Source organism: Salvia hispanica, chromosome 2 (assembly GCF_023119035.1).
Source record: "Salvia hispanica cultivar TCC Black 2014 chromosome 2, UniMelb_Shisp_WGS_1.0, whole genome shotgun sequence".
Lineage (NCBI taxonomy): Eukaryota > Viridiplantae > Streptophyta > Magnoliopsida > Lamiales > Lamiaceae > Salvia > Salvia hispanica.
The window spans coordinates 31,662,610-31,686,910 of NC_062966.1; the positions used below are offsets into that span (position 1 = coordinate 31,662,610).

Below are 24,301 nucleotides of genomic sequence, written 5' to 3' on the forward strand. Positions count from 1 at the left end.
GTATCAAGAAAACTCCTAGTATTTTATTTGAAACGTATAAACTGTATACAAGAATTAAAATACAATCCCAAAGTAAACTAAGGCGGCGTTCGGTTGTCATGACTAATTTTATAAGACTATCCATTTAAGATTAAGTTGTGGGAATATTTTAATTGGAGGGGAAGGCTATGACTAATTATCATGATACTATATATCTAGGTTTAAGTTGTAGAGTTCAATCTTATGAATCAAACATAAAAACATATTTAATCATGAGACTTAATCTTAGTAACCGAAACTCCTAAGTAGTTAGCTAAATACGTTGTATCTCTATTGTTTCCTCCCAAAAATAGCTTCACGAGTAACAAGCCTTATTCCCCTCACCCACAGCTCCGCCTCTTCACTTCCACCACAGCAAGAAAAATGAAATTCTTTATTCTTCGTAGTCACCACCCTAAACAGCCCTTGATCATCCCCATCACTCTTCCACCGCCGGTTCCACCGGAACGTCGAGCTCATGCCCACCTCGGCCCCTCGACAGATCACATTCCTCCGGCTCGACTTCCCCCAGCTCAACACCCCTCTGGCCTCCACCATCCTCAACGTCTTCGCGTGCGGGGTCCCCTTCCCCGCCTTGGTATGCTTCTTCACACGAGCCCCTCTCGTCACTAGCTCGCGAGCAAGCTTGTCTAGTATCGCCCTCTTGGCCTCGTCCCCACGTGCTAGAGATAGCGCGGTCTCGTGCCTTGCGTTCTTTAGACCGCAATTCGCCCCCAACGAGATCAGAAGCTCACACATAGTTCCATCGCCTGATTTTGCTGCAAACATCAATGGAGTGTATCCATCACAATCTAGAAGATTCACATCAAAGCCTTTCTTCACTAGCTCTTGAACCATATCTTGGTTTCCGAAGCGAGCCGCACGATGCAGATCAGACTTGCTCATATCACCCTTTGTAGAAATTAGTATCTCTGCAAATGCATCTCTTTTCTGGCTGGCTTTTGCTAATGTGACCGCTGTCTCACCGTAGTTATTCTGCAGCTCCACGTCAGCTCCAGCGTTCACGAGCAGCCTAAAGATCTCGACGTGACCACCTGCAGCAGCAACCATCACTGCAGAGAATCCAGCATCATCTGTCTCATCAATGTCCAAATCTTGACGCTGGATCAGTTTCATCATGGCATCAGCATCATTTGCTCGAGCCACAAACAGCAATGAGGAAAACACCTCGGGGTTGCTTGATGGCGCTATTGTCCCAGCTCGAATCACCTCCAAAACAGCCTGCTGGAAGACGAGGCTCCACCGTGCTAGTCCAGCAATCGACATTGCAGACTGACCGGTAACACTACACAAGCCAAAATCAGACCCTGCTGAGGCCAAAATCTTGAGGCACTCCTCCTGCTTGTGTCGTGCACAGATCATCAGCGCGGTCTCTCCACACCCCGTTCTGGAGTTGACATCACAGCCGGCGTTGATCAGGAGGCGGAGAATTGTGGCCAACCCGAGACGTGCAGCCAAGTGTATGCCCCTAGTGTATGCACCCTGAGATGTCTGGATTGGGGATTCTGTATCAGCAGTGCCGCTGCTCAAGATCACCTCGAGAGCTCTCGCGTTGCCACATAGGATCGCGTGGTGGACGATCGTCCTCCCAAGATGGGGGAGGTTTGGAGAGGAATGCTGGAGGAGCATGCGCAGGATAGCACCACTTGCTTCGAAATACTCCACTGCGCACCATGTGATGTGATATGGCTCGGCCAAACCAGCTCCCACTCGGAACTCTTCACCCGTGGCTAAGTCCCACAACCAAGCTCCCAACCTAACCTTAGCATCTCTTCTGCATCCCATCTTTCACCACAAGCATACTTTTCAGACAACAAATCTAAATAGACATATCCTGAAATAGAAAGCGAGATAGAGTGTGATTTACATTTAACAGCAGCTGAACAACTGATGTTTGTCTGCCAACAACAGCTGCAACAAGAGCATTGCAGCCTACATTGGCATGGAGAGAAGGCTTGGAGGACTGCAGCAATATCCTTGTATTTGCATTAGCATCAACTCCATTCTGCAGCATCAACCATCTTCACCAATAAATCAAACAAAAAATTTACAATTTAACAGTATTTTACATGATGCATTACTCATAATGCACCTTAACAAGTGCTGCAACAGAATCCACGAATCCCCTGCTCGAAGCAACGACAAGGGCGTGTACAGCAATGTGAGGGCGGATCATGTCCGAAGCCATTAGCAGCTCCGCAGCTCTGGCCCTACCCACGCTGCACGCCTCCAGCAACGCCTCCTCGCATGCCGCCTGAGCCGCTCCACCGTTCAATAGTATCTCCAACACCTCGAGGTGACCCTCCCTGACTGCTGCAGTGGTTGCATACCCTCGGAATAGCTTTTGGTTCACATTCGCTCCATCGTTCTGTTTGATTTTGATAATTAATCATGTGTTGCTTTCTAGCTAGTCTAAATCAAGAGACAGGATGAAACAAGTGGAGCCTGTTGTGACGAGAAATATTGCATAAAACAATTTCATTACCACGCTCCAAAGCAACTTACACTTTGAGGCCTACTACTTACTGTGCATAAGAAAGACAATTAACAAATTATTTTTTTAATTAAGCTCACCAATAATTGAGACATATTATGATTTTGGCTTCGAGACAATTTATAACGGTAAATTTCAAATTAGTCCTAAATCTACACTAATCACAATAAGAACACACTAGAATGCAGTTAAAGAGTTTTGGATATAATTTGGTGCCGACAAATATCATATGACTACTGTTTGACATGGTAAAATTGAAGGTATTATTTATTAAATCTAAGTAGAGCTCTGTGGATTCATCCCAAAAAGGCTTAATGATGTGATGATTGATAATAAAACAACAAACATCCTCACAGAGCGTCAGATAAACGCTTTCATTTGAGATATCACTCAATAATTCATTTCAGACTAATATGTTTAAAAATAATTAAACTTATTTTCAGCTTTAATTAGCGTAAATTTTTTAAATGATAAATTCAAACTAATCAGCAAATAATTAATGCTGCAAATGAATCAATTAATCAGAAGGAAACAACATAAATTGACACATAATTACCAGTAATTTTCTGACGAGGGCAAGGTTTCCGTTATGAGCGGCGAGGAAGAGAGCGGTGACGTCAGTCCTGAACTCTTCGAACTCGACGCGAACTTGGCTCGCCGATTCTCCGTTCAAAACGACCTCTGTTTTTCTGAATTTCAGGGAGACTGTTCCGATGAAATTAACGTCGACGTACGGGTGAGAAACGAGCTCGGAAGCTAGGCGCAGATCGTCTGCTTGAGCCGCGACGATTAGCCGCTGAGAAATAGGCTCGTCGTCGCGAAGCCTCGTCACCGGAAAAACCTGTCGTTTTTTTCCGATCACGTGCTGGCCTCCGCCGCCGGCGGTGGTGAACACTTCCGTCATCGCTCGTCTTTGATTTGTAGTTCCAAATTTCGTGATTCTGAGTGAAAAATGCGTTGATTGTGGAGAGAGAAGCTCTTGTAGTAGAAGAACAGAAGTTGATGAAACAAGCCTTTGGATTATTAATATTTAGGCGTTAATCAGTATCTAATTCCAATTCTAAATACAGTATTGTATAATGATTTAGTCATAATGACACTATTTATTGTATTGTGATTTATCGTTGTTTGACAAAATCAAACTTCCTAATTGAGTTCGCATAAGAAAGTCAGTACGTAATACTCACGCACAGATCTTGTATAATTGTATTTATATCTCACATATCATTAGCAAAACACAAATGTTATTTGGGTTTATTGAACTCGTAAATTTAAAGTTCGATTTTTCTTTTTTTTTCAATTAAATTACTTATCATCCATATGTTACTTTGTTGTAGTAAGAAATTGAAACAAAATATAGTAGTAATAATATTTTGAAGATTTATTAATATTCATATGTTTTCTATAGAATTATTCTTATTTTATTTTAATTTTCGATTGCCGTATTTGATCACGTGGAAATATTGACCTAAATAATGTCCTCGTTAGTAGCCCTTAGGTTTTGAGTCTGGTACTTTTGAATTATTAAATTATAGAATATTAACGAAATGTGATCTCTCTCCGCGACAATGCTATAAAATATTAATAAGATTTCTTAATATTATGAAATATCTAGTTGTCTATTATTAAATTAGTTCATGTTATTGTTTTAAAATTTTCGTAATTAAATATTTCATTTTATTATTAATAATTTTAATAAAAAATCTCACATTCTATTTTATTTCATTCATATTTTATTATAAATTTAATATATAAAAATATTATTTATTATACTTATGTGTCGGGAAAGACGTCTGTGAAATTGGAAACTAAATCAATTCATTCGTATTCTATTACATTATTATCGAAAATTTAGCATAGTTAAGGAAAAGAATGAGAAATTTTGTATCTAACAAGTGTGTTGGGACTTGGGGGCATAAAAATCATTAGCATCTTTGGTGTATTAATTAAGGATAATTAACCGGCTAAGCAAAGATACGATGATGAAAGAGTTCTCCACTACTATAGTCACTTCCAAATTAACTAATCTTTTTTCTTAATCACACTTATCCGGATTTCTTTTTTCCTTCGGCAACGACATTTATCCGGATTTGGCCTGCATTATTCCTCACATGCCACGAATCCATATAATAATATCGAGTAAAAAAAAGTTAATTAACTTTGTCTTGACGTAAAATTTTTAAGCAGAGAGCCACTAGTGTACAAGCATCAATCTTAATTTATATTTATAGCAGTTATATTATTTACAACAAGTCGATATAAATCACGGCAAATGAGAATGAGTCATGAATCTCTAATTTCAAACTCTGATTTTCTAATCTTCAAGAGTCCAAGACTTCATTAATCATCAACGTAGGATAAATTCTAAATATTATAGAGTTAGTAATAGTGATAAAATAAAATGAAACGAAGTTTACAATCATTTTCTAGTCCAATAACTACAAGAAACGAGGTTTATCGACTTTTTTTTTTTTGCCGCTAAGCGCTAAACCATGTAATATTCTACTGATAATCAAGATTATTGACGTATAACTGTATAAGCACTAGTGTCTACAAATAAAAAGCTTAGTTTGACTTATAAGTTTTCAGAAATATAATAGTAGTAAAAAGTAGAATGAAAAAAGGAATTTGAAATATTGCATCCTATTTTTATATATTAAATTTATAATAAAATGCAAATGGGATAAAAATAGTGAAATATCAATATGGGCCCTTTACTAAAAGGAAGAGTAAAAGACAAATGAGATATTTATTCGTAGATGAACGAAAATACCAAAATAGAATGATTATTAGAGAAACTAAAAACTTTCAGGATACCACCCGCCCCTTAGATCATGCCTAAAGTTTATAACGTATGGTCCATAAATGAAATATCCCTATTTAATCCCAATTCAAGCAGAAGCCCATTGACAAAAATAAAGCTCAGTCCAATTTATATTTAAGGCCCAACATGAATTTTACCCCAAATTAGTTTTTATGCATTTTGTTGACATAGATATTACCACGTGTCCATTTCGACAATCGCAGAGTGATCCTCGCTTCTGAACCGTTGGATTGTCATATTAGTCAAATAGAAAAAGAAAATCACATCTAGACCGTCGTATGGTCAGCCTCACCAGAACTATCGTAGACTTGACCACATAAGGACTGCTCAGCTCGCTTTCTATTTTGTGTTTCTCCCTCCTCCTCCCCCACTCTCTTCATCTTCCCGCATCTGTCTATCGCGGTCTCTGTTCAATTGCAGCAGCTCAGCTCGTAAATTTTGATGCCATATGGTATGCGTTGTTTCCGACTCCAACTGTTACTTCATATTTTTCTTTTTTCTTTGCATAAATTATTTCAACTATTTCGGAATTGCTCTCTGGTTTTATGTGAAATTTGGATCTAGTTCATTGGATTGTTTAAAAATGAAAAAATATCAATTTATTCGTTGAGGAGCTCAGAAACGAAGCTCTAACCTTTTTTTAATTGGAATCAGATGACGAGTGAATTTGGGATGATAAAATTTATCTATCACTGCAAATAGATCGAACCCTAGTTTTTTTATTTATATTGAGACAACGTACTTGCGCACGGTTCTAGGTTGGGCGCGCGTTGATGCCATTTAAATTAAAAACGAATTATAGTCTATTTAGGACAAAATGAAGTTTTTGTAAGTATTCGAATTCATGTCTTAAAAATGAGGTACATTGCAGTTTGTAGCTTGCTCCTTAATTTCTAGGGTGCTGTGGAGTTTCATTCAGTTGATTGATAGAGGGTGTGACTTGTGAGGGGTTCCTCTTGGTGTTGGAAAACAGATTGAGTGACTCTACTTGTACATGAAGTAGATGTTCTGAGGTGATTTCAAAATCTGTATGAGCTTAGTTAGTTGCACTTCTCGATTGCAATAAAGGCAACTCATTGCGCTTGCATCTGGGACCATGGAGTCTGATTACAGAGCTCTTGGTCTTATCAACTTTGAGTTTAAAAATATTAAAAAAAATTGGGTAACTATTACATTTACAATACGAGAGTTTATATTCACATAGCCTTTGCCTTAAGCCTTCTATCCCCTTACATGTCTTGTTTGTTGAGACAACAAAAATTTGATTATCCAGATCTTGAATTAAGTATAGATGATAGCAGATATCCTTGAAGTCTTTGAGTGCCTGTATTCTTGTGTGTATGATACTGTTTGGTTCACTTTTCTCATTGTGTATCTGGTTTTGCTTGTGTTATTGTAAATGTTTTTAAAGTAGCATGTGTTGTTTGTAGGAGGAGGAATTTCCATATGCTTACAACATTACAACCTGAAAACTAACCTTTTATTTTTCCATTACTATTTTAATGTTTCATCAGGCTCCTATGAAGGGCATCCTGTCTCTACAAAAGACTGCTTTGTTTCAGCGCTCCAGTGAGAATTTTGGCCTCGTGCGTAGATTACTTAGCACACAGGCTGCTACACCTTCTGCCACCCCACAGCCTCCGCCCCCTCCGCCACCTCCAGAGAAGACCCACTTTGGCGGCCTGAAAGATGAGGACCGTATCTTCACTAATGTATATGGTTTGCATGATCCTTTCCTGAAAGGTGCAATGAAACGTGGAGACTGGTACAGGACAAAAGATCTAGTTGTCAAAGGAGCTGATTGGATTGTCAATGAAATGAAGAAATCGGGACTTCGAGGCCGTGGTGGTGCTGGTTTTCCCTCTGGACTTAAATGGTCCTTTATGCCAAAGGCATCTGATGGCCGCCCTTCCTATCTTGTTGTTAATGCTGATGAAAGTGAACCTGGAACATGTAAAGATAGAGAAATTATGCGACATGATCCCCATAAACTGCTAGAAGGTTGTCTTATAGCGGGAGTTGGGATGAGGGCTAGAGCTGCATATATTTATATTCGTGGTGAGTATGTGAATGAAAGACTGAATCTCGAGAAGGCCAGGAAAGAAGCTTATGCAGCTGGATTGTTGGGAAAGAATGCATGTGGATCAGGTTATGATTTTGATGTGCATATCCACTTTGGTGCTGGTGCTTATATATGTGGCGAAGAGACAGCTCTATTAGAGAGCCTTGAGGGTAAGCAAGGAAAGCCCAGGTTGAAGCCTCCTTTTCCAGCCAATGCTGGGCTATATGGTTGCCCCACAACTGTTACGAACGTTGAAACAGTGGCTGTTTCACCCACCATTTTGAGGCGGGGCCCGGAATGGTTTGCTAGTTTTGGCAGGAAAAACAATTCTGGAACAAAACTTTTCTGCATATCAGGGCATGTAAATAAACCTTGTACTGTTGAAGAGGAGATGAGTATTCCATTGAAAGAGCTTATAGAGAGACACTGTGGTGGTGTTCGTGGTGGATGGGACAATTTACTTGCTGTTATTCCCGGCGGTTCATCTGTTCCACTGATTCCCAAGCACTTATGTGAGGATGTGCTCATGGATTTCGATGCTCTTAAAGCCGTCCAGTCAGGGTTGGGAACTGCTGCTGTCATTGTGATGGATAAGTCCACTGATGTTGTTGATGCCATTGCTAGGCTCTCTTACTTTTATAAGCATGAGAGTTGCGGCCAGTGTACACCTTGCAGAGAAGGTACTGGATGGCTCTGGATGATTATGGAGAGAATGAAAGTAGGAAACGCAAAGCTAGAGGAGATTGACATGCTCCAGGAAGTGACCAAGCAGATTGAAGGGCACACCATTTGTGCATTGGGAGATGCTGCTGCTTGGCCAGTTCAGGGACTTATTAGGCACTTTAGGCCAGAAATGGAGAGGAGGATCAGGGAGAGGGCGGACAGAGAGTTACGACAGGCTGCTGCTGCTTGATCCTACTACTTTAGTTTGAGTAAGTTAATCTGCTTAATTTAACTGATGCCATTTTAGGCTGGACAGAAGAATTCATCGTATGAAGAACATTAGGATAGTTTATGTCATGCTGCAATTGTATTACCATGATATGTTGTCAAATGACATTCCTTAACTCTATTTTGAATCTGAAGGCTGATGCTTGTGATCTTCATGATTTTGCAAATAAGTTATTGTGCACTACTCTGGATTGAGATCTATCCTTCTTAGAAACTCTACTCTCTTGATTTGAAGCCTAGGGAGGAATAAGCCTGAACTTGATTCTGGTCTCTGATTGGTTTCCTGTTATATTGAAACAAACTCAAAGCTTCTGCATAACATATTTTCAGGTTTTGCAGGGATCACATTTACTGTTAGATTACATCGAATAAGCTCTTAGAAGTGGAGAGATTTCAGAATTTGATCCGTTCTTCCAGCCACATGTGCAACTTTGATTTGCATTAAAATTATACTTTTATATGTTCCAAGTTCTTCATTCAGCTAAGCATGTGAGCTGAAGTTTCATTCTATCTGGATTTTTATTGCTTGAAGAACCTTTCAAACAGTTTGTCCGTGTGTAATTCTGGCAATAATTTTTGAAGGATGTTCATGTCTTTATACCGAAAACTATTGATTGCTCATATCTCACGGACATAATGTTTAATTTGATTCCTGTTGATGACTATGTCAGATTATTATTTTAGATATTTGTAGAAAATATGCCAACTTTTTTATGTTTATGATTGTCTTATTCGAAATCGCTTGATCTGTCTCATGATGGGTTGTTTTGTGGATGTGAATTTATGCGGGCCGAAATGATCAATAATCAATTTATGATGTATGTATTGATGTTTTATTATACTAGTAGTATTACTTTGAAAAAACAACCCATGCTGACATGCACTATCCAAAGAAAAAAAAAATACTAGTACACTACCATAGTGTTCCCATCATAATCCAAATTGAAAATTTATCATGTTTCTGGCTCAGCTTTTATTTAATTGAATTATAATTAGATTATTTGCATATTAATTCTTTTTCCCTTTGGAATATATAACTCAAACTTATTCCAAAAAAAGAATAGTAATAAAGAAAATGGTAGTTGAGTTTTCCTATGGTTGTGAATAATAAATTGGCGCGGACTCGTGCATTTAGGATGGATCTATTCCAATCTTAACCGCGTTAACTAATCAATAATTTTCAAATATTCGGCATCTCAATTGCAAATGTATAATACTCCTACTCTTCAACGAAATATTTATAATTTTCTATACTTTTCTAGAAAAACATGGTGCAATAATTTTTGAAAGTCAAGGATTTGATAATTACCACTATTAACAAATTCAAAATATCTGACGTGTATTATCGTCAGCATTTATGAACTTTTAGCCGACAATTGCGGCGATCATTACCTGCTTTCATTATAATTATAGCTATATTAGTAGCACTTCCATTCCAATGGTTATTTATTTTGGATACAGACATTGAGAAATTATTTTGACTTTTGAATGTATTAAATGATAAAATAGACTAGGAAAATTAAGAAAGAGTAAAATAGGTGATGGAGTGAAAAATGTGTTAAATGAGTTAAATGATAATAAAATAAAGACTAAAGGCCAAAATTGGTCCTGAACATATGGTCATTTTATATTTTTAGTCATAAACTATCTTTTGAATTTTTTGGTCCTGCACATATAGAAATTTGATCATTTTGGTCCTCCGTCAATATTCGGTTAGAAACTAACGGTCAACGAGTTTAATCCCAATTTTAACCAAAATTAACATTTTAATTCTAATTTTTTACTCCTCAATTAATTCACTTACTATTATTATAAATATTCTTTTAAAATTAGAAAATTAGAATTTATACAACTTCTCGGATTTAACTTAATTGGGACGGAGGGAGTAGCTGATGTTCATAATATTTTTTTATCAGCAAAGAGAATTGATTAAATTGAGTGACTTATTATGTTCGTTTTCATTTATTAAACTAAATTCAAATTAGGTTTAAGTTCCATTTGTTGCATTTTATGCAGGACTACGTTTTAACTAATACTAAACCGGATCAACACCAAATAAATATTAAGTAAAATAGAAAAACCAAACAAATAGGATCTTAATTTTTAATTTTGATTCACAGAGCGTCGACGCAAAACTCCAAATTAATAAGTAACTTAGCTTACAATAAACGAATATCAGTCAAATCCAAATCTAACAATAACTATTCATTGATTAATCAGTAATTGTAAACACCATTTACATTTTACAGTGAAGAAAGCTCAAATCAGTGGACTCTCTCTCTCTTGATTAGTCATTTTCTCGCTCTTACTTTCTCTGCAATCAAAAGAAATGCCGCTGCCAGACAATGAGATGAAGAAATACTGATAAAAGGATTGGAGAAAGCGGAGTTCTGTTTACCATTTACTACTCCATCATTGCACTCGAATCTAGGTACATCACTTTAATTCGCCTCGGTTTTCGCTTTTCGTGGATGGAATGATTTGTTGTTGGTTTCAACCATCTTTTTATGCTTTGTGATGAGTGAATTTTGCTTTATGTGATGCGAATTAATCACTAATCGGTAATTCCTTAGCTCATTTTGGTGATGTGAATAATCATAATCTCATAGCATGCTGATATTGATACTCTGCTTGTTTCTGATTAGAATTAGGAAGCTAGATTGAAAGAATGTGTGATCAATGATTTGCTGTCTATGTTCTAGATTGCATTTATCTGCAAAATACTGTGTATTTCTGTTCATAGTGCATTAGTGTTGTTGTTGTTAATGGAATATATCAAATTTTGATGCAGTTGTTGGGGTTTGCTTGATCAAGAGGCAGTCTATTGATAGCTCTCTTAAGCTATGGTTCTCGGGCTTAGATCGAAGCACCGGAGAGGGGCTTCGGTAAAGGTGGAGTACATTGTTCATGTACAGGAGATAAGGCCTTGGCCTCCTTCAGAATCCCTAAGATCTGTCCAAAAAGTGTTGCTTCAATGGGAAAATGGCAGTCAGTATTCGGGGTCGTTTCTTTCTGCTGCTCAGAATTCGAAAGTCGTCTTCACAGAGTCTTTCAAGCTTCCATTGATTCTTTTTGCTGATAAGAAGTCTCAAGATAAGTTTCAGAAGAACAATTTGGAGTTTAGCTTGTTTGTGCCGCGTAAGGATAGGGCTAAAGGGCAGCTTCTTGGGACGGCTGTGCTAAACCTTGCAGATTATGGAGTGATAGAGAGTTTATTAAGCATTAATGTTCCGTTGAACTTGAAGAGGAGCTCCAATGGCTCGGTGCAACCGGCTCTGGTGATTGGTTTGGAGCCGGTTGAGAAGGAGAGCTCTAACTCATCTCCTAGCGTTGGCCTATCGAAGCAAACATCTTTGGATAATGATAATGATGACCTGGAAATTGCTTCGATTACGGATGATGACGATGATGATGTTTCTTCCCGATCATCAAGGACTACGGGGTCATCTGCCTTTGAGGTTGGAACATCTTCACCATCTCAGAGTGAGAAGGTAAGAAACATACTCATTAATGGATATTTCACTTTGGCTTTTGTTATTTTGCCGTTCTTCCTTTGGTTTTCTTTCTTATCTTACTTCATTTAGAAATCCATTCTAACAAAGTTCTTTGCTTCTTCTGATTATGTATGTAAAGAAAGAAAATAGATAAAGGTTATGAATATACCATCAGTTTGAGGTTTCCTTTTTCTGGCATGTTGTGCATTTACTTTGTAGTACTAATAATTTGTAGCTAAATGCAGAATGGATATGGACATGCTGCAAATGACTCAGAGAAGAAGAGGAATGGGAGACTACCACCCACTGATACATCATCAGAGACTCAGAAGCAAGAAAGTGATAATAATTTTCCTTCGAAGTTTCGTGAGCGAAGCATGACATCTGTCAAGAAGAACTCTGAGACCACCCTCCTTAGAACTTTTCCCTCATCCGTAAGTCGACAAGATGCAAATGCAAAAGCCAACTCTGTAGTTGCATCTTTTTTGCAGGAAAGTGCTTCCTCTAGTTCTCATGAAGTGATTTCTAAGTACGAGCATAAACGTATTGGGAAAAAGCACGTGTCCGACCCTGCCAACTCTCTGGGCTACCATGCTACTCAAGCAACTGAGTTACTTGAGGATAGTAATCAAACACACGATCCACTTGTTAGCATGGTGAGTGCTGAGGAGAAAAAGAAAACAGATGACCATATCATAGAAGAGATGGCACATTCTACGGATAATATATTAGTTCAGCACATGTCAGAAGATGCTGTCAGAGGACAGGCAACAGGGATGAGTGAGAAAACACCAGAGGTTCCACTATCAAGCAGTATGAAAGCTCAGAATGTGAAATCTGTCCGTAAACATAGTTTGGTTGAAGGAACCGAAGACATTTATGCCGGGGAAAATGAGCTTAACCCAGACATAGCATATGCCTCTCAAAAGAAAGGTGGACTTGGTGTAGTAATAGAGCCAAAGACGGAACTACCAGACTTCATAGATGAATCAAAAACAAGAATTGAATTACCATATGCCTCTAAAAAGAAAAGTGAACATGGTGTAGCAATAGAGCCAACGACCGGACCCCCAGAATGCAGAGATGAATGGAAAACGACAATTCAGATGCTTCGGGAGGAATTAAGGGAAGCAGCAGCTACTGAGGTTGGATTGTATTCCATAGTAGCCGAACATGCAAGTTCAGTAAATAAGGTCCACACCCCAGCTCGACGTCTGTCCAGATTTTATATTGATGCTTGCAAAGCAGGCTCTCAAGCTAAAAGGGCAAGTGCAGCAAGAGCGGCGGTCTCTGGATTAGTTTTGGTTTCTAAATCATGTGGGCATGATGTTCCAAGGTGTTTTTTCCTTTTATTGTGTCTATAATATGAAAACTGTTTGAATTCAATTTCATTATTTTTCTTCTTAGTCATGCCTACCATCTCACCAAGTGGAAGATTTTCTTGACAGGTTGACGTTCTGGTTATCGAACTCGATAATGTTGAGGGCCATTGTCAGCCAAACCGCTGCAGAGTTATCGAATTGCAGTAGATCAGAAAGCAAAAGTACTGGCTCTTGGTCTGGATTAACATCGAAGGATTCCTCCCATTTGGAGCGAGAGCAATCTACTTCAACTAATGAATCTGATGATAAGGAAGATGTCTCAACATTTATTATTGCATTAGAAAAAGTCGAATCTTGGCTTTTCTCTCGAATAATAGAATCTTTATGGTGGCAGGTTGATTTTTTGGCTCTCTTTTCTCCTTGCTTTGTTAATTATGTATAACTTCTCTGATCTGCACAATTTTGAGATAATTTGTGGTCACCTCTGAACTGCAGACTTTTACACCGCATATGCAACCCACAGTTGCAAAAGTTAGTGATATCAGCCCACGCTCAGGGACAAAGAAGACATGTGGAAGAAGAAACAGTTTGGGTAACCCTGAACAGCAGAATTTCTCTATTGAGTTATGGGAGAAAGCATTCAAAGAAGCCCGTGAAAGGCTTTGTCCACTGCGAGCAGGAGGACATGAGTGCGGCTGCTTGTCTGTGCTGGTTAGACTGGTATGTTACAAGCTAAGCATGTTCAAAAATTCAAGCATCTCATCATTTAGTGAACATACAAGACTTTTGATTTAGATTTAATATATTTCAGTTTCTGAGATTTTGGGAAAAAACCTCATCACTGGACCCTCCCCAGTTAGTTGTGTGGTAATATCAGGGATCATTAAGTAGTTTTGGAATGTTTTTGGTTGTGTTGTTCAGGTAATGGAGCAATTGATTGATAGGCTGGATATGGCAATGTTCAATGCTATTCTACGCGAATCTGCTGAAGAAATGCCTACCGATCCCATCTCAGATCCGATCAGTGAATCTAAAGTGCTGCCAATACCACATGGGCAGTCAAGCTTTGGTGCTGGCGTGGAACTAAAAAACTCTGTAAGTAACATGGTTCATTGTGTAGTCTATTTTGCTAAACTTGTTTTCTTAACGACATATTTGGACAATGAAACCAAGAACTAATGTCGTGGAAATGCTGCTAGCTAATTGTTTATTCCTTGTGAACTTTTGCAGATTGGGAACTGGTCAAGATGGCTTACTGATCTCTTTGGCCTAGAAGATGACTCAACTGAGCATGGGGGGGTTTGTGGGGATGGGAAATCATTCAAGGCGTTTCGTCTTCTCCACTCTTTGAGTGATCTAATGATGCTACCTTTCGGAATGCTTGCTGACCCTTCTACCAGAAAAGAAGTACGCCAACATCAACTTATAATCGTCTACTCAAAACAACAATTTTTCTACATTAGCACTAAGCATTTTTTGTTCATACTCATTCCTTTTTATCTGAAGGTCTGCCCATTATTTGGTCCTACAATAATTAAGCGGGTGCTGAATAGCTTCGTACCAGACGAATTCTGTCCAGATCCCATTCCACAGAGCATCATCGATGCCCTCGAAACTGAGGTTGGTGGGTGATACATGGTTTATTCGTCATTGTAACAACAATTGTTTATGTTATTTAGCTGGTATTTCTTGATTTTTAGGAGGAATCAGATGCTTCAGAAGACATACTCACAAGCTTTCCTTGCACTGCAAATCCTATAAAATATACACCTCCTTCAGCAGCTTTACTAACTTGTGTGGGAGAAGTTGGTAGCCAAGTGATCCAGAGCAGCAGACTATCATCACTCAAGAAATCCTACAATAGTGATGATGAACTAGACGAGCTCGACTCATCTTTCACATCTATCGTCCCAGATAGCTTCCAGAGTTCTGCTCTGGCAAAGCTCGCCTCGATGGCAACGGAGAAAGGAGGCAGAAGTGTTGTCAGGTATCAGCTATTGAGGGAGATATGGAAAGATGAATAGGGTCTCATAACACTATATGTTTGTACACCTATCTGTATAAATTTTGAGGACTCGGACAGTTTTAAATTGTCTGAATTCATCTGTCAAACTGTCACACATAATCTTATGTATGATTAAATGTCAAATCATGCTACCTTCATTTGTCAGAGTTGGAATAGAGTTATAAGTGCATAAACTTTTCCTAAATAATGAGGCAGATAATTTCATTGGAGTAACAAAGGGAAGTTATATCTTCCCTTTTTCGTATACATGTTTCTGCCATTCTTGAATGTGATGCTGATCAGTTGTTACATATGTCACCATCTCTTGCTCCTGCAAAGTCGAAAAGAAAAAGCATTTTCATCTCTTAGGGTCATGGCAAATGCCACACCTTGACACGAGAGAGAGCAACGGAGACTTACAGCTTCGTCTGCAGACCATCGGAAGGGCTCTGCAACGCATCATAGTGCCCGTAGCCATGGTACAATACACAAATCGGATTCTCCTTCCCATATTCTTGACCGTATTCAGCTATAATCTTGAGGGAATTCTTCTTCTTATCCCACATGTGAACTGTTATTGGCAACCTGAAAACATATTCCTCGACATATTTTTTTACAAAACTCTTCATCAAAATAACTTAGACGAAGAAACACAGGGTGATGACAATTTCTCCATGGATAAAGAGGGGTCTTTCAAGAGTGCAAAAGATAAGATCCATGAAACAAAACAGAAGAACACCTACTGTAGAACATACGACGACATTAGCAGCTCTGGTTCCCCTCCCCACACGTGTGGCTGTCGCATCTTCGCAACATAAGAGTCGAAATCACCTTCAATGAACCTGATAATACCCGAAAAAGCTCCATTTACTGATTGATGAATGAATCCAAACTTATTATAACGAACAGCCATACCATTCAGAATCAGCTCGTCTTTTTATAAATTCATCAGCAACCTGCAAAAAAACACGAGGGATCCCATCTTTCTAAGCAAGATGCAAAACAAGCACATGAATTCCCTCAGTGACAGACAAAACATCAAAAGGAAGAGATTTCTACAGCTGCACGAAGCTCGTCTGCAAGTTCCTTCTCGTGGCTTTCATTTGGAGAGGGCTTTCCGGCCCTTAGACAAGCACCATGAACTACAGACCGGAACAGACACCTACCATCGCCCGGTATCCCTGCATCACATTTTTATCAATTGTCTCACCCAACCTAACTATCCAATAAACTAATCAAAACTTGAGCCAAATCTTAGTGTGGAACAACACCATTACCATGATCACAAAAAACAACAAAATGGAGCATCAAAGTTTATCAGTTGTCAGCTAGCTATTCAAGAAACCAATACAGCAGCAATTATGGAACAATACCATTTTCACAGTCACAAAAATCCACAAAACAGTGATAAAATTTTGCTAAAATTGAGTCATAAAAATCAAACAATTTTTTATTTAAGAGAGTGCTTAGTTCTCCTCTCTCTAGAATTTATGTTTACGTACCTGAACTTAAATCCATGTTCAAAAATCAAACCAATGAATTTCCCAAAATGTTGGGGAAAAAAACTTTTGAAGCTGACTTCCAAAAATACGAGCTGCTAATAATCATAAACACGCTATAGATAGTGTGAATCCGACGAAAGGAATAAGCTAAAACGTGGCCGAGATGATCTCAGCTTCAAACAAGCAACCTAACTATGGCGTCACCAATCACTCATTATCAATTCTCATGAAACAATCAATAAATTATTTATAAAAAAAGTCGATAACATACAAATAGACTGGAGATCGTTACCGAGCGAAATGTCAGATCTACGCATGGAAAATTGAGATTTCAAGCAACGAAATGGCATACTAGTAAAATAGAATTGGTTTATCTCTTTCGTGTTTTTTTCCAGAATCAAAATTCTACGGCATTTTTGCAAATTCTTACCCGATATTTGATGGCGATGAAAGCTACAGGACGTCGTCAAAAGTGAGCATAATGTCTCTGCTGTAAAGCGGATGATTCAACCTTTTACACCACAGTCGGTATCAAATTCGATTCAGGCGTTATGCAGAGGAGATGTGACTCGGTCGCCTCGAGTTGACTCACCGGGTTCCCCACGAGATAATGAGTTCGGAAACTGAGATTCGTTATTTGACCACTTTATCCACTTCATAAAGTTTGCTTAATTTTTTAGCAGAGTTTATTCGTCATTTGACTCTTCTAATTTAGCCAGATCACAAGATTTTGGCTTTTTCCCCCTCAAAAAGAGTTTTTTAGTCTTGAAAAAAAGAACTAACATTGTGCTTCTTCAAATAAATCTTTAGACTCAAAAGATAACACATATTTGAATATCTACTACCCAAGGGTAAAATTTGACTACAGTTGATATTACTACTAATAAATACTCTCTCCGTTGTCTTCATAGTTAAGACAAAAAAATTTGGCACAAAGTTTTAGAAATAAATGTTGAGTGTGTTAAATAAATAGATAAAAAAAATAAGAAAAAGGAAAATGTAAGAGAATAAATTATAAAGTGGATAAAGTACAGATATTAAAGTAATAGAGAGTAAAGTAAGAAAGGAAAAAAAGTTACTCCCTCCATTTCTTCATAGTCGAGACAGAACTTTTCGGCACGGATTTTTAGAAATGAATGTTGGGTGTGTTAAATAAATAGATAAAAAGTAAGAGAGAGAAAAAAGGTAGAGAGAATAAAGTATAAAGTGAATAAAGTAGTGAGAATAAAGTAAGAGATAGTAAAGTCAGGAAGAGGAAAAAGTTATCATATAAGGAAACGACTCAACTATGAAGAAACTTTCCGAAATGGTAAAATGACTCAACTATGAAGAAACTTCCCGAAATGGTAAAATGACTCAACTATGAAGAAACGGAGGGAGTACCATATATGCAAATGACTCAATTATGAAGAAACTTTCTGAAATGAAAAAATGACTCAACTAAGAAGGAACGGATGGAGCAGTACTCCAAAAAAATCCCAATTTACCTGGTTAAAATCGGAATGGGCTATTCGGATCAGATTGGATCCGATTCCCTCCAAACGTGTGAAGGAGGCTTTATATTGGGCCTTATTCTAAAAACCCAATCAAGACTGCTTTCAAGCCAGCCCAACTTCTCTATGTACCGACAACTTCATATATATGTGTCACAGCCAAACAAATATTCCAATTGCCTTTTTTAGGGAAAACTATTTTATTTTATTTTATGACAAACATGAAACGAGCTGCTTTGCGTTTGGACACTTGTGTTGGTGTATTGTTCTCTCTCCTATTTTGGAGTATACATGATGTGATGATAGCCCTAATAATAATGGGAGTAGAATAATGCAAAATGGAGCTTTGCTTGTCACCTAATTCAAGCCCAAGCCAAATCAATACCCCTATATGAAGAAATGGGGCCCTCCATTTTATTCATTTACATATATCAATATGAAAGAGAATTGATTATCTTTGCTATCAAGCTAAAGATTGTTTGTTGCTTCTACATTTTATAACTCATCTTCTACACTACGCAAATCATTATCACTAATCACACAGCCCTCTCTTAATTCGATGATGACACTATTATTTTCACCATTCAATATTATTAAATCTAAAAATACCATGTTAAGTAAATACATTGAAAAAGTTGAATTGTAATCAGTTTTCACTTAGATTGAGATATTTTTAAGAATGAGATGTAAGAACATTAAATGCGGTGTGAGTTGAGCGGTGTGAAATGATAGTAGTTTATAGTACTTTATTATCATATAGTAATAGTGGATAATAATTAATAACTAAATGAGGGTGACATTTTCACTAGTATTATTTAATAATAGTTCATATTAAAACAGTATGTAAATGAACTAGGCACATGCAATTGCTGCGTACATTCGATTAATCAATTGTGAATTAACAACATATGTACTATTCCCAATATCCAACTGCTCCCTCCTCTCAGAAATAAAGGAACATATGTAAATTTATGCAGATATATAGAAGTTATTAAAAGAGATTACCTAATAAATAATTTTAGGTGTTTTGATGTTTTCAGCATTAAAACACAAGAATACTTCCATAAATTTAATTTTTCACAAATGGTATTGCCTATGAATAATATTTTTGTTATAATGATAACTATGATCATCATCATATATACAAATCTTAATGAAGAAAGTGTATTGGATCATTTATGTGGTCAATTAAGTAAATAATTAATTCAAATACTTTAATAATGTCATGTTCATCAATTGCTACAGATTTCTCTAAATTATTTCTTCACTGTGATTTTAAATACAAATTTTAGACTATTTATTGTATTGGAATAGGAAATATTTACACCTTACCCAAATACCCACTAGACAAAACTACATAATAAAATACTCCTACTTACTACTCCATAAAACTAGAATAAAATACACACACGCACTCTTTTGTTAGCTTCTAAGCATGTTTTTCATGATTAAAATTTAGATGTAATGATCCATTCTCCACTAAAACATACTAAGTGGATCATTGTATTATTGTTTTTATAATGGGCAGTGAAAAGGTCAAAACTGGGGTGAAAAACAAATGTATAATCATTAATTGGCATTTTAATTTGTGTCACTGATAAAAATGATTGTGAATTATAAGTGGTGTGGGGCGACTGTTTATGTATACTACCCCAATCAAGATTCCACAATTTTACAATCATATGTTTCGAATCAAAGTGGGATAAGGGGAAAATATTCATCTTTTTTTTTTTTGCTATTACATATTTGAAGAAAAGCGTCGCACATGATTTTTTATAAAAAAATATCCTATTTGATCTACTAAAATTATTTATAAATCGAACACAGATATTTCTCATAAATTTCAAAATTCTTGTTTTCTACAAATTGTAAAATGGAATGAGTAACGTGATTGCGTGATTTAGTAAAAATGGAAGTCAAAGGCATGAATGTTTGGCAAGTAGAAAATTTAATTTTGATGCTAAATTTTAGACAACGTAACTACCTAAATAATCATCCTATTCTGACGCATACTACAGCATGAGTTTAGTTGTTGTGTTATCTATCTGCATGAGAAATAGGTAAGCAAAATCATATCACCAAACAATTCATAAATGATCAATAAATACATTTACTAAGCTACCAAACATAATCAGCAATCACATATGGCATGCCCCATGAAAAAAAGACAAACCCTGAAATTAAAAATGTACTGTATTTCTATAAAATTATTCCAACTCAATGGATGGGGCGACGAATATTTATAGTTATAAACTGTAACTATTAACCTTTTTAAAAATATTGCAGCTGCTTTAAAGGAAAAAAGAAAGCTGGACACAAAATTTGCAACTACAAAATTTGTTTATTTTTGAGTGTTAATGATTTGATTCCATGTGATTGCATACATATTTTGTTGGACAGAAAGCGATTGAATATCCAAACAATGTACTTTTTGTGAATTTTTAATTTGAGTTTTGAAATTTTAATTTTCCACTCCTATTAAATGCACTTCAAAACTCAAAAGTATAAATTAAATAGCAGATGATATTGATATCAACTCGGTATAATTCCTCAAACTATTTTCATTATATTTATGAAATTAACACCAAGAGCATGAAGCGAAAATTAGTGAATTTACATTGTAGAAATAAAAAATAAAAAAAACTTGAGACAGAAACGGTACAAATAAACAGAAAATCCAAAAAGAGACAAAAAAAAAACTAGAATCAATTATGCAAGAACATTTTATTTTGCACTAAAAAGCCCATCTTGCTTTTCTTCTACTTCTTCACCTTCTTCATTTTGTCATCTCCATCCTCTTGATGATGAGAGAGAAAAAGAAGCCCTCCCTGCGTGGGCCCAGGCAACAGCCACCCGACTCCTACTCATGTCTTTATCTCATAAATTCCTCAACTCCCACGTCGCCAATTCCATTTCAATTCCAGTTTTTTTTACACCGTTGCAAAGGGCCGCAGCAGCTAAAGCTGCGCTTTCGCTTCAAAATAGTTTCTTGAAAGTTGCAATTCTCAGAATTGAGTGCCGAGTGATAAAAGGGCTCTGCTTTTCCCCCCATAAAAATCGATTCTTGAACCCTCCCATTTAGTTCGCGGCAGAGATAAAAGGAAAAAATTGTTTCTTTTCTGATTTTGAAAAGGGCCGCTTTTTGTTCGTGTTTGTGAGTGAAGAAAAAGCGTTGCTTTTTCAATCCCTCTCTCTCTTGGATTGAAGAATGTTGTTGAAGAAGCTGCATTTGTCGGCATTCTTGCTGCTAAATCTCTGCCTTCACATTTCCTCCTTAAACCCCGATGGCTTATCTCTCCTCTCTCTAAAATCCGCCGCGGACGCCGCCGCCGCCGCCTTATTCGCCGATTGGAACGAGAACGACGCCACGCCCTGCCGCTGGTCGGGAATCTCGTGTATGAACGTCTCCGGCTCCGACGATCCGCGCGTGGTCGGATTATCCTTCGCCGGAAAGAATCTCCGCGCCTACATTCCGTCGGAGCTCGGCAGCTTGATCTATCTCCGGCGCCTCAATTTGCACGACAACAATTTCTACGGCGCAATTCCTGATCAATTGTTCAATGCCTCTTCTCTCCACAGCATTTTCCTCTACGGAAACAATCTCTCCGGCTCGTTGCCTCCCTCTCTGTGCAGCCTCCCTCGCTTGCAGAATCTTGATTTCTCGAACAATTCGCTTTCCGGGCAGCTGCCGAAGTTCTTGCAGAATTGCCGGCAGCTGCAGCGGCTGATTCTGGCTAGAAACAAGTTTTCCGGCCAGATTCCGGAGGGGATTTTTCCGGAGCTGGCTAATCTCGAGCAGCTCGATTTGTCTGCGAACGAGTTCAATGGCTCGATCCCGGATGATATGGGGGAGTTGAAGTCATTGTCAGGGACATTGAACTTGTCTTACAATCATTTTGGAGGGAGTATTCCAAAGAGTTTGGGTGATTTGCCACTAACTGTGAGTTTTGATCTGAGAGGGAATGATTTGAGTGGTGAGATTCCTCAAACGGGGTCGTTTTCGAACCAAGGGCCTACTGCATTCTTGGATAATCCTAGTTTGTGTGGCTTCCCTTTGCAGAGGTCTTGCAAGAACACTAGCTCAGATAGTTCACCAGGGGTTGAGTATGGTTCGGATGGGAATGACGGGGTTGGGGGGCGAAAGGGGCTGAGGCCGGGAATGATCATACTAATATCCGTGGCTGATGCAGTGGGAGTAGCGGTTGTAGGGTTGGTTATCGTGTATGTGTATTGGAAGAGGAAGGATTCTCATGGTTGTAGTTGCACCGGGAAGGGGAAGCTCGGGGGGAATGAGAGGGCGGGTTGTTGTGCTTTTCCTTGCCTCGGGTTTGGGGGTTTCCCTAGTAATGACTCGGAGGTGGGGTCAGAAAAGGGGGCGAGTGGCGTTGGTAATGGTAGTGGTGGGGTGAGTGGTGGAGAGGGTGATCTTGTAGCCATCGACAAGGGGTTTAACTTTGAGCTAGACGAGCTTTTGAGGGCTTCAGCTTATGTGTTGGGGAAGAGTGGTTTAGGGATAGTGTATAAGGTTGTGCTCGGGAATGGGGTTCCAGTGGCGGTTAGGAGGTTGGGGGAAGGAGGGGAGCAACGGTATAAAGAGTTTGTCTCGGAAGTGCAGGCGATTGGGAGGGTGAAGCATCCGAATGTGGTGAAGTTGAGGGCGTACTATTGGGCGCCGGATGAGAAGCTTCTCATCAGCGATTTCATCTCTAATGGTAGCTTGGCCTCTGCTCTTCGTGGTAATGTCTACGATTCTTCGTTTTCGTGTACACTGCGTTGCGTTTACATGATCTTGCTGTTAGGTAGAAATTGTGGCCTTACTTGATAGTATATGCTTTTGTTCATTTTATGTGTGAATAATTGCTTGGTGGCTAGGACAGAGGAATGTGAATGACAAGTAACAAAAACAAGTAATGATTTTGTGTTTTTGGGATTATTTGATCTAACTTATCTAATGATGTTGTTGTTGTACCTTGTTAGCTATTTGACAATGATTCTTGTGGAACCATGTTTTGTATCCTTATATAATTTTGATTAGGATTTAGGTAAAAAGTTATTTGTCTCTCTCTATTGTTGGAGATCATTGCATACCAACATATCCTAGATTGCTTAGGTAGACTGATAGTGACTATGATCCAATTTATTAGATAACCATGACATCACATATTGAAGCTTTCTAGTTGGTTGAACGACGTCGTTTTGATGTCAGACATCCTATAATATGCTTTAGTACTCATAAAATGTTTCCAATCAAATAATTTGTCTTGTGATTTTATTACCACAGGGAAGGCCGGGCAGCAATCGTCCTCGTTATCGTGGACGATCCGGCTGAAAATCGCTAAGGGGGCAGCACGCGGCCTTGCCTACCTCCACGAATGCAGCCCGAGGAAATTCGTGCACGCAGATGTGAAGCCATCGAACATCCTCCTAGACAACGACTACCAGCCCTACGTATCCGATTTTGGCCTCAACCGACTCATCACCATCACCGGGAACAACCCCTCCTCCTCCGGTGGCTTCATCGGAGGCGCCCTCCCATATATCAAAGCGCCTCAACAGGAAAAGGTCAACAACTACCGGGCACCAGAGGCGAGGATCCCCGGTGGCCGGCCTACACAAAAATGGGATGTGTACTCGTTTGGAGTAGTGCTACTCGAGCTGCTTACCGGGAAGTCTCCGGAGATCTCCTCCCCCACAAGCTCGACCTCCACGGAGATTCTAGACCTGGTGAGGTGGGTGAGGAAGGGGTTCGAAGAGGAGAGCCCGTTGTCGGAAATGGTGGATCCCGTGTTGCTCCAAGAGGTACATGCCAAAAAGGAAGTGCTCGGAGCGTTCCATGTAGCCCTAGCGTGCACGGAGAGCGACCCGGATGCCCGGCCGCGGATGAAAACCGTGTTGGAGAATCTCGAGAAGGTCGGAGGATGAGAGGCTAAGGATTTGTGTTTCAAGAAGAGTTTTTTCCCCTCTGTTTCCATATAATTCTTTTTATGATTTTATCTACAATTTCATTTTGCATCTTCCAAGTAGGAAACTAGCTATGGTGTAATTTATCCTGTTTTAACGTATTTTCTTGTAATAAACCGAGCCTATATATAGTTATTTCAATTTTGTATTTTCA

The 24,301-nt window shown here is 38.5% G+C and overlaps 5 protein-coding genes across 7 annotated transcripts; 3 read left to right on the plus strand and 2 right to left on the minus strand.

The window, feature by feature from the left end:
- Nucleotides 1–72: 72 nt before the first annotated feature.
- Nucleotides 73–3,539, minus strand: LOC125204994 (ankyrin-2-like). The gene is made up of 4 exons (XM_048103772.1): nucleotides 3,090–3,539; nucleotides 2,132–2,407; nucleotides 1,907–2,044; nucleotides 73–1,824 (listed from the first exon to the last, which is right to left on the minus strand). The coding sequence occupies exons 1-4, from the start codon at nucleotides 3,435–3,437 to the stop codon at nucleotides 310–312; spliced, it is 2,277 nt and encodes a 758-aa protein (XP_047959729.1). The 5' UTR covers nucleotides 3,438–3,539; the 3' UTR covers nucleotides 73–309.
- A 2,131-nt stretch (nucleotides 3,540–5,670) lies between these two features.
- Nucleotides 5,671–9,035, plus strand: LOC125205821 (NADH dehydrogenase [ubiquinone] flavoprotein 1, mitochondrial). Its single transcript, XM_048104969.1, has 3 exons — nucleotides 5,671–5,808; nucleotides 6,872–8,340; nucleotides 8,705–9,035. The coding sequence occupies exons 1-2, from the start codon at nucleotides 5,806–5,808 to the stop codon at nucleotides 8,330–8,332; spliced, it is 1,464 nt and encodes a 487-aa protein (XP_047960926.1). The 5' UTR covers nucleotides 5,671–5,805; the 3' UTR covers nucleotides 8,333–8,340; nucleotides 8,705–9,035.
- A 1,599-nt stretch (nucleotides 9,036–10,634) lies between these two features.
- On the plus strand, nucleotides 10,635–15,356 carry LOC125205716. The gene is made up of 9 exons (XM_048104788.1): nucleotides 10,635–10,801; nucleotides 11,162–11,861; nucleotides 12,110–13,200; nucleotides 13,313–13,580; nucleotides 13,682–13,906; nucleotides 14,108–14,281; nucleotides 14,417–14,593; nucleotides 14,693–14,806; nucleotides 14,887–15,356. The coding sequence occupies exons 2-9, from the start codon at nucleotides 11,214–11,216 to the stop codon at nucleotides 15,208–15,210; spliced, it is 3,021 nt and encodes a 1,006-aa protein (XP_047960745.1). The 5' UTR covers nucleotides 10,635–10,801; nucleotides 11,162–11,213; the 3' UTR covers nucleotides 15,211–15,356.
- LOC125205717 (OVARIAN TUMOR DOMAIN-containing deubiquitinating enzyme 4-like) lies at nucleotides 15,324–17,090 on the minus strand. Of its 3 annotated transcripts, none has more exons than XM_048104790.1 (6): nucleotides 16,986–17,090; nucleotides 16,251–16,372; nucleotides 16,107–16,147; nucleotides 15,935–16,033; nucleotides 15,612–15,776; nucleotides 15,324–15,522 (listed from the first exon to the last, which is right to left on the minus strand). In XM_048104790.1, exons 1-6 carry the CDS (start codon nucleotides 17,041–17,043, stop codon nucleotides 15,507–15,509), a joined length of 501 nt encoding a protein of 166 aa, XP_047960747.1. In that variant the 5' UTR covers nucleotides 17,044–17,090; the 3' UTR covers nucleotides 15,324–15,506. The 3 variants fall into 3 exon arrangements, with proteins under 3 accessions (XP_047960747.1, XP_047960746.1, XP_047960748.1); XM_048104789.1 differs by having other exon boundaries at nucleotides 16,965–17,090; XM_048104791.1 differs by lacking the exon at nucleotides 16,986–17,090 and adding an exon at nucleotides 16,694–16,837.
- A 3,869-nt stretch (nucleotides 17,091–20,959) lies between these two features.
- LOC125205329 (receptor protein kinase-like protein ZAR1) lies at nucleotides 20,960–24,301 on the plus strand. The gene is made up of 2 exons (XM_048104195.1): nucleotides 20,960–22,922; nucleotides 23,468–24,301. Exons 1-2 carry the CDS (start codon nucleotides 21,395–21,397, stop codon nucleotides 24,106–24,108), a joined length of 2,169 nt encoding a protein of 722 aa, XP_047960152.1. The 5' UTR covers nucleotides 20,960–21,394; the 3' UTR covers nucleotides 24,109–24,301.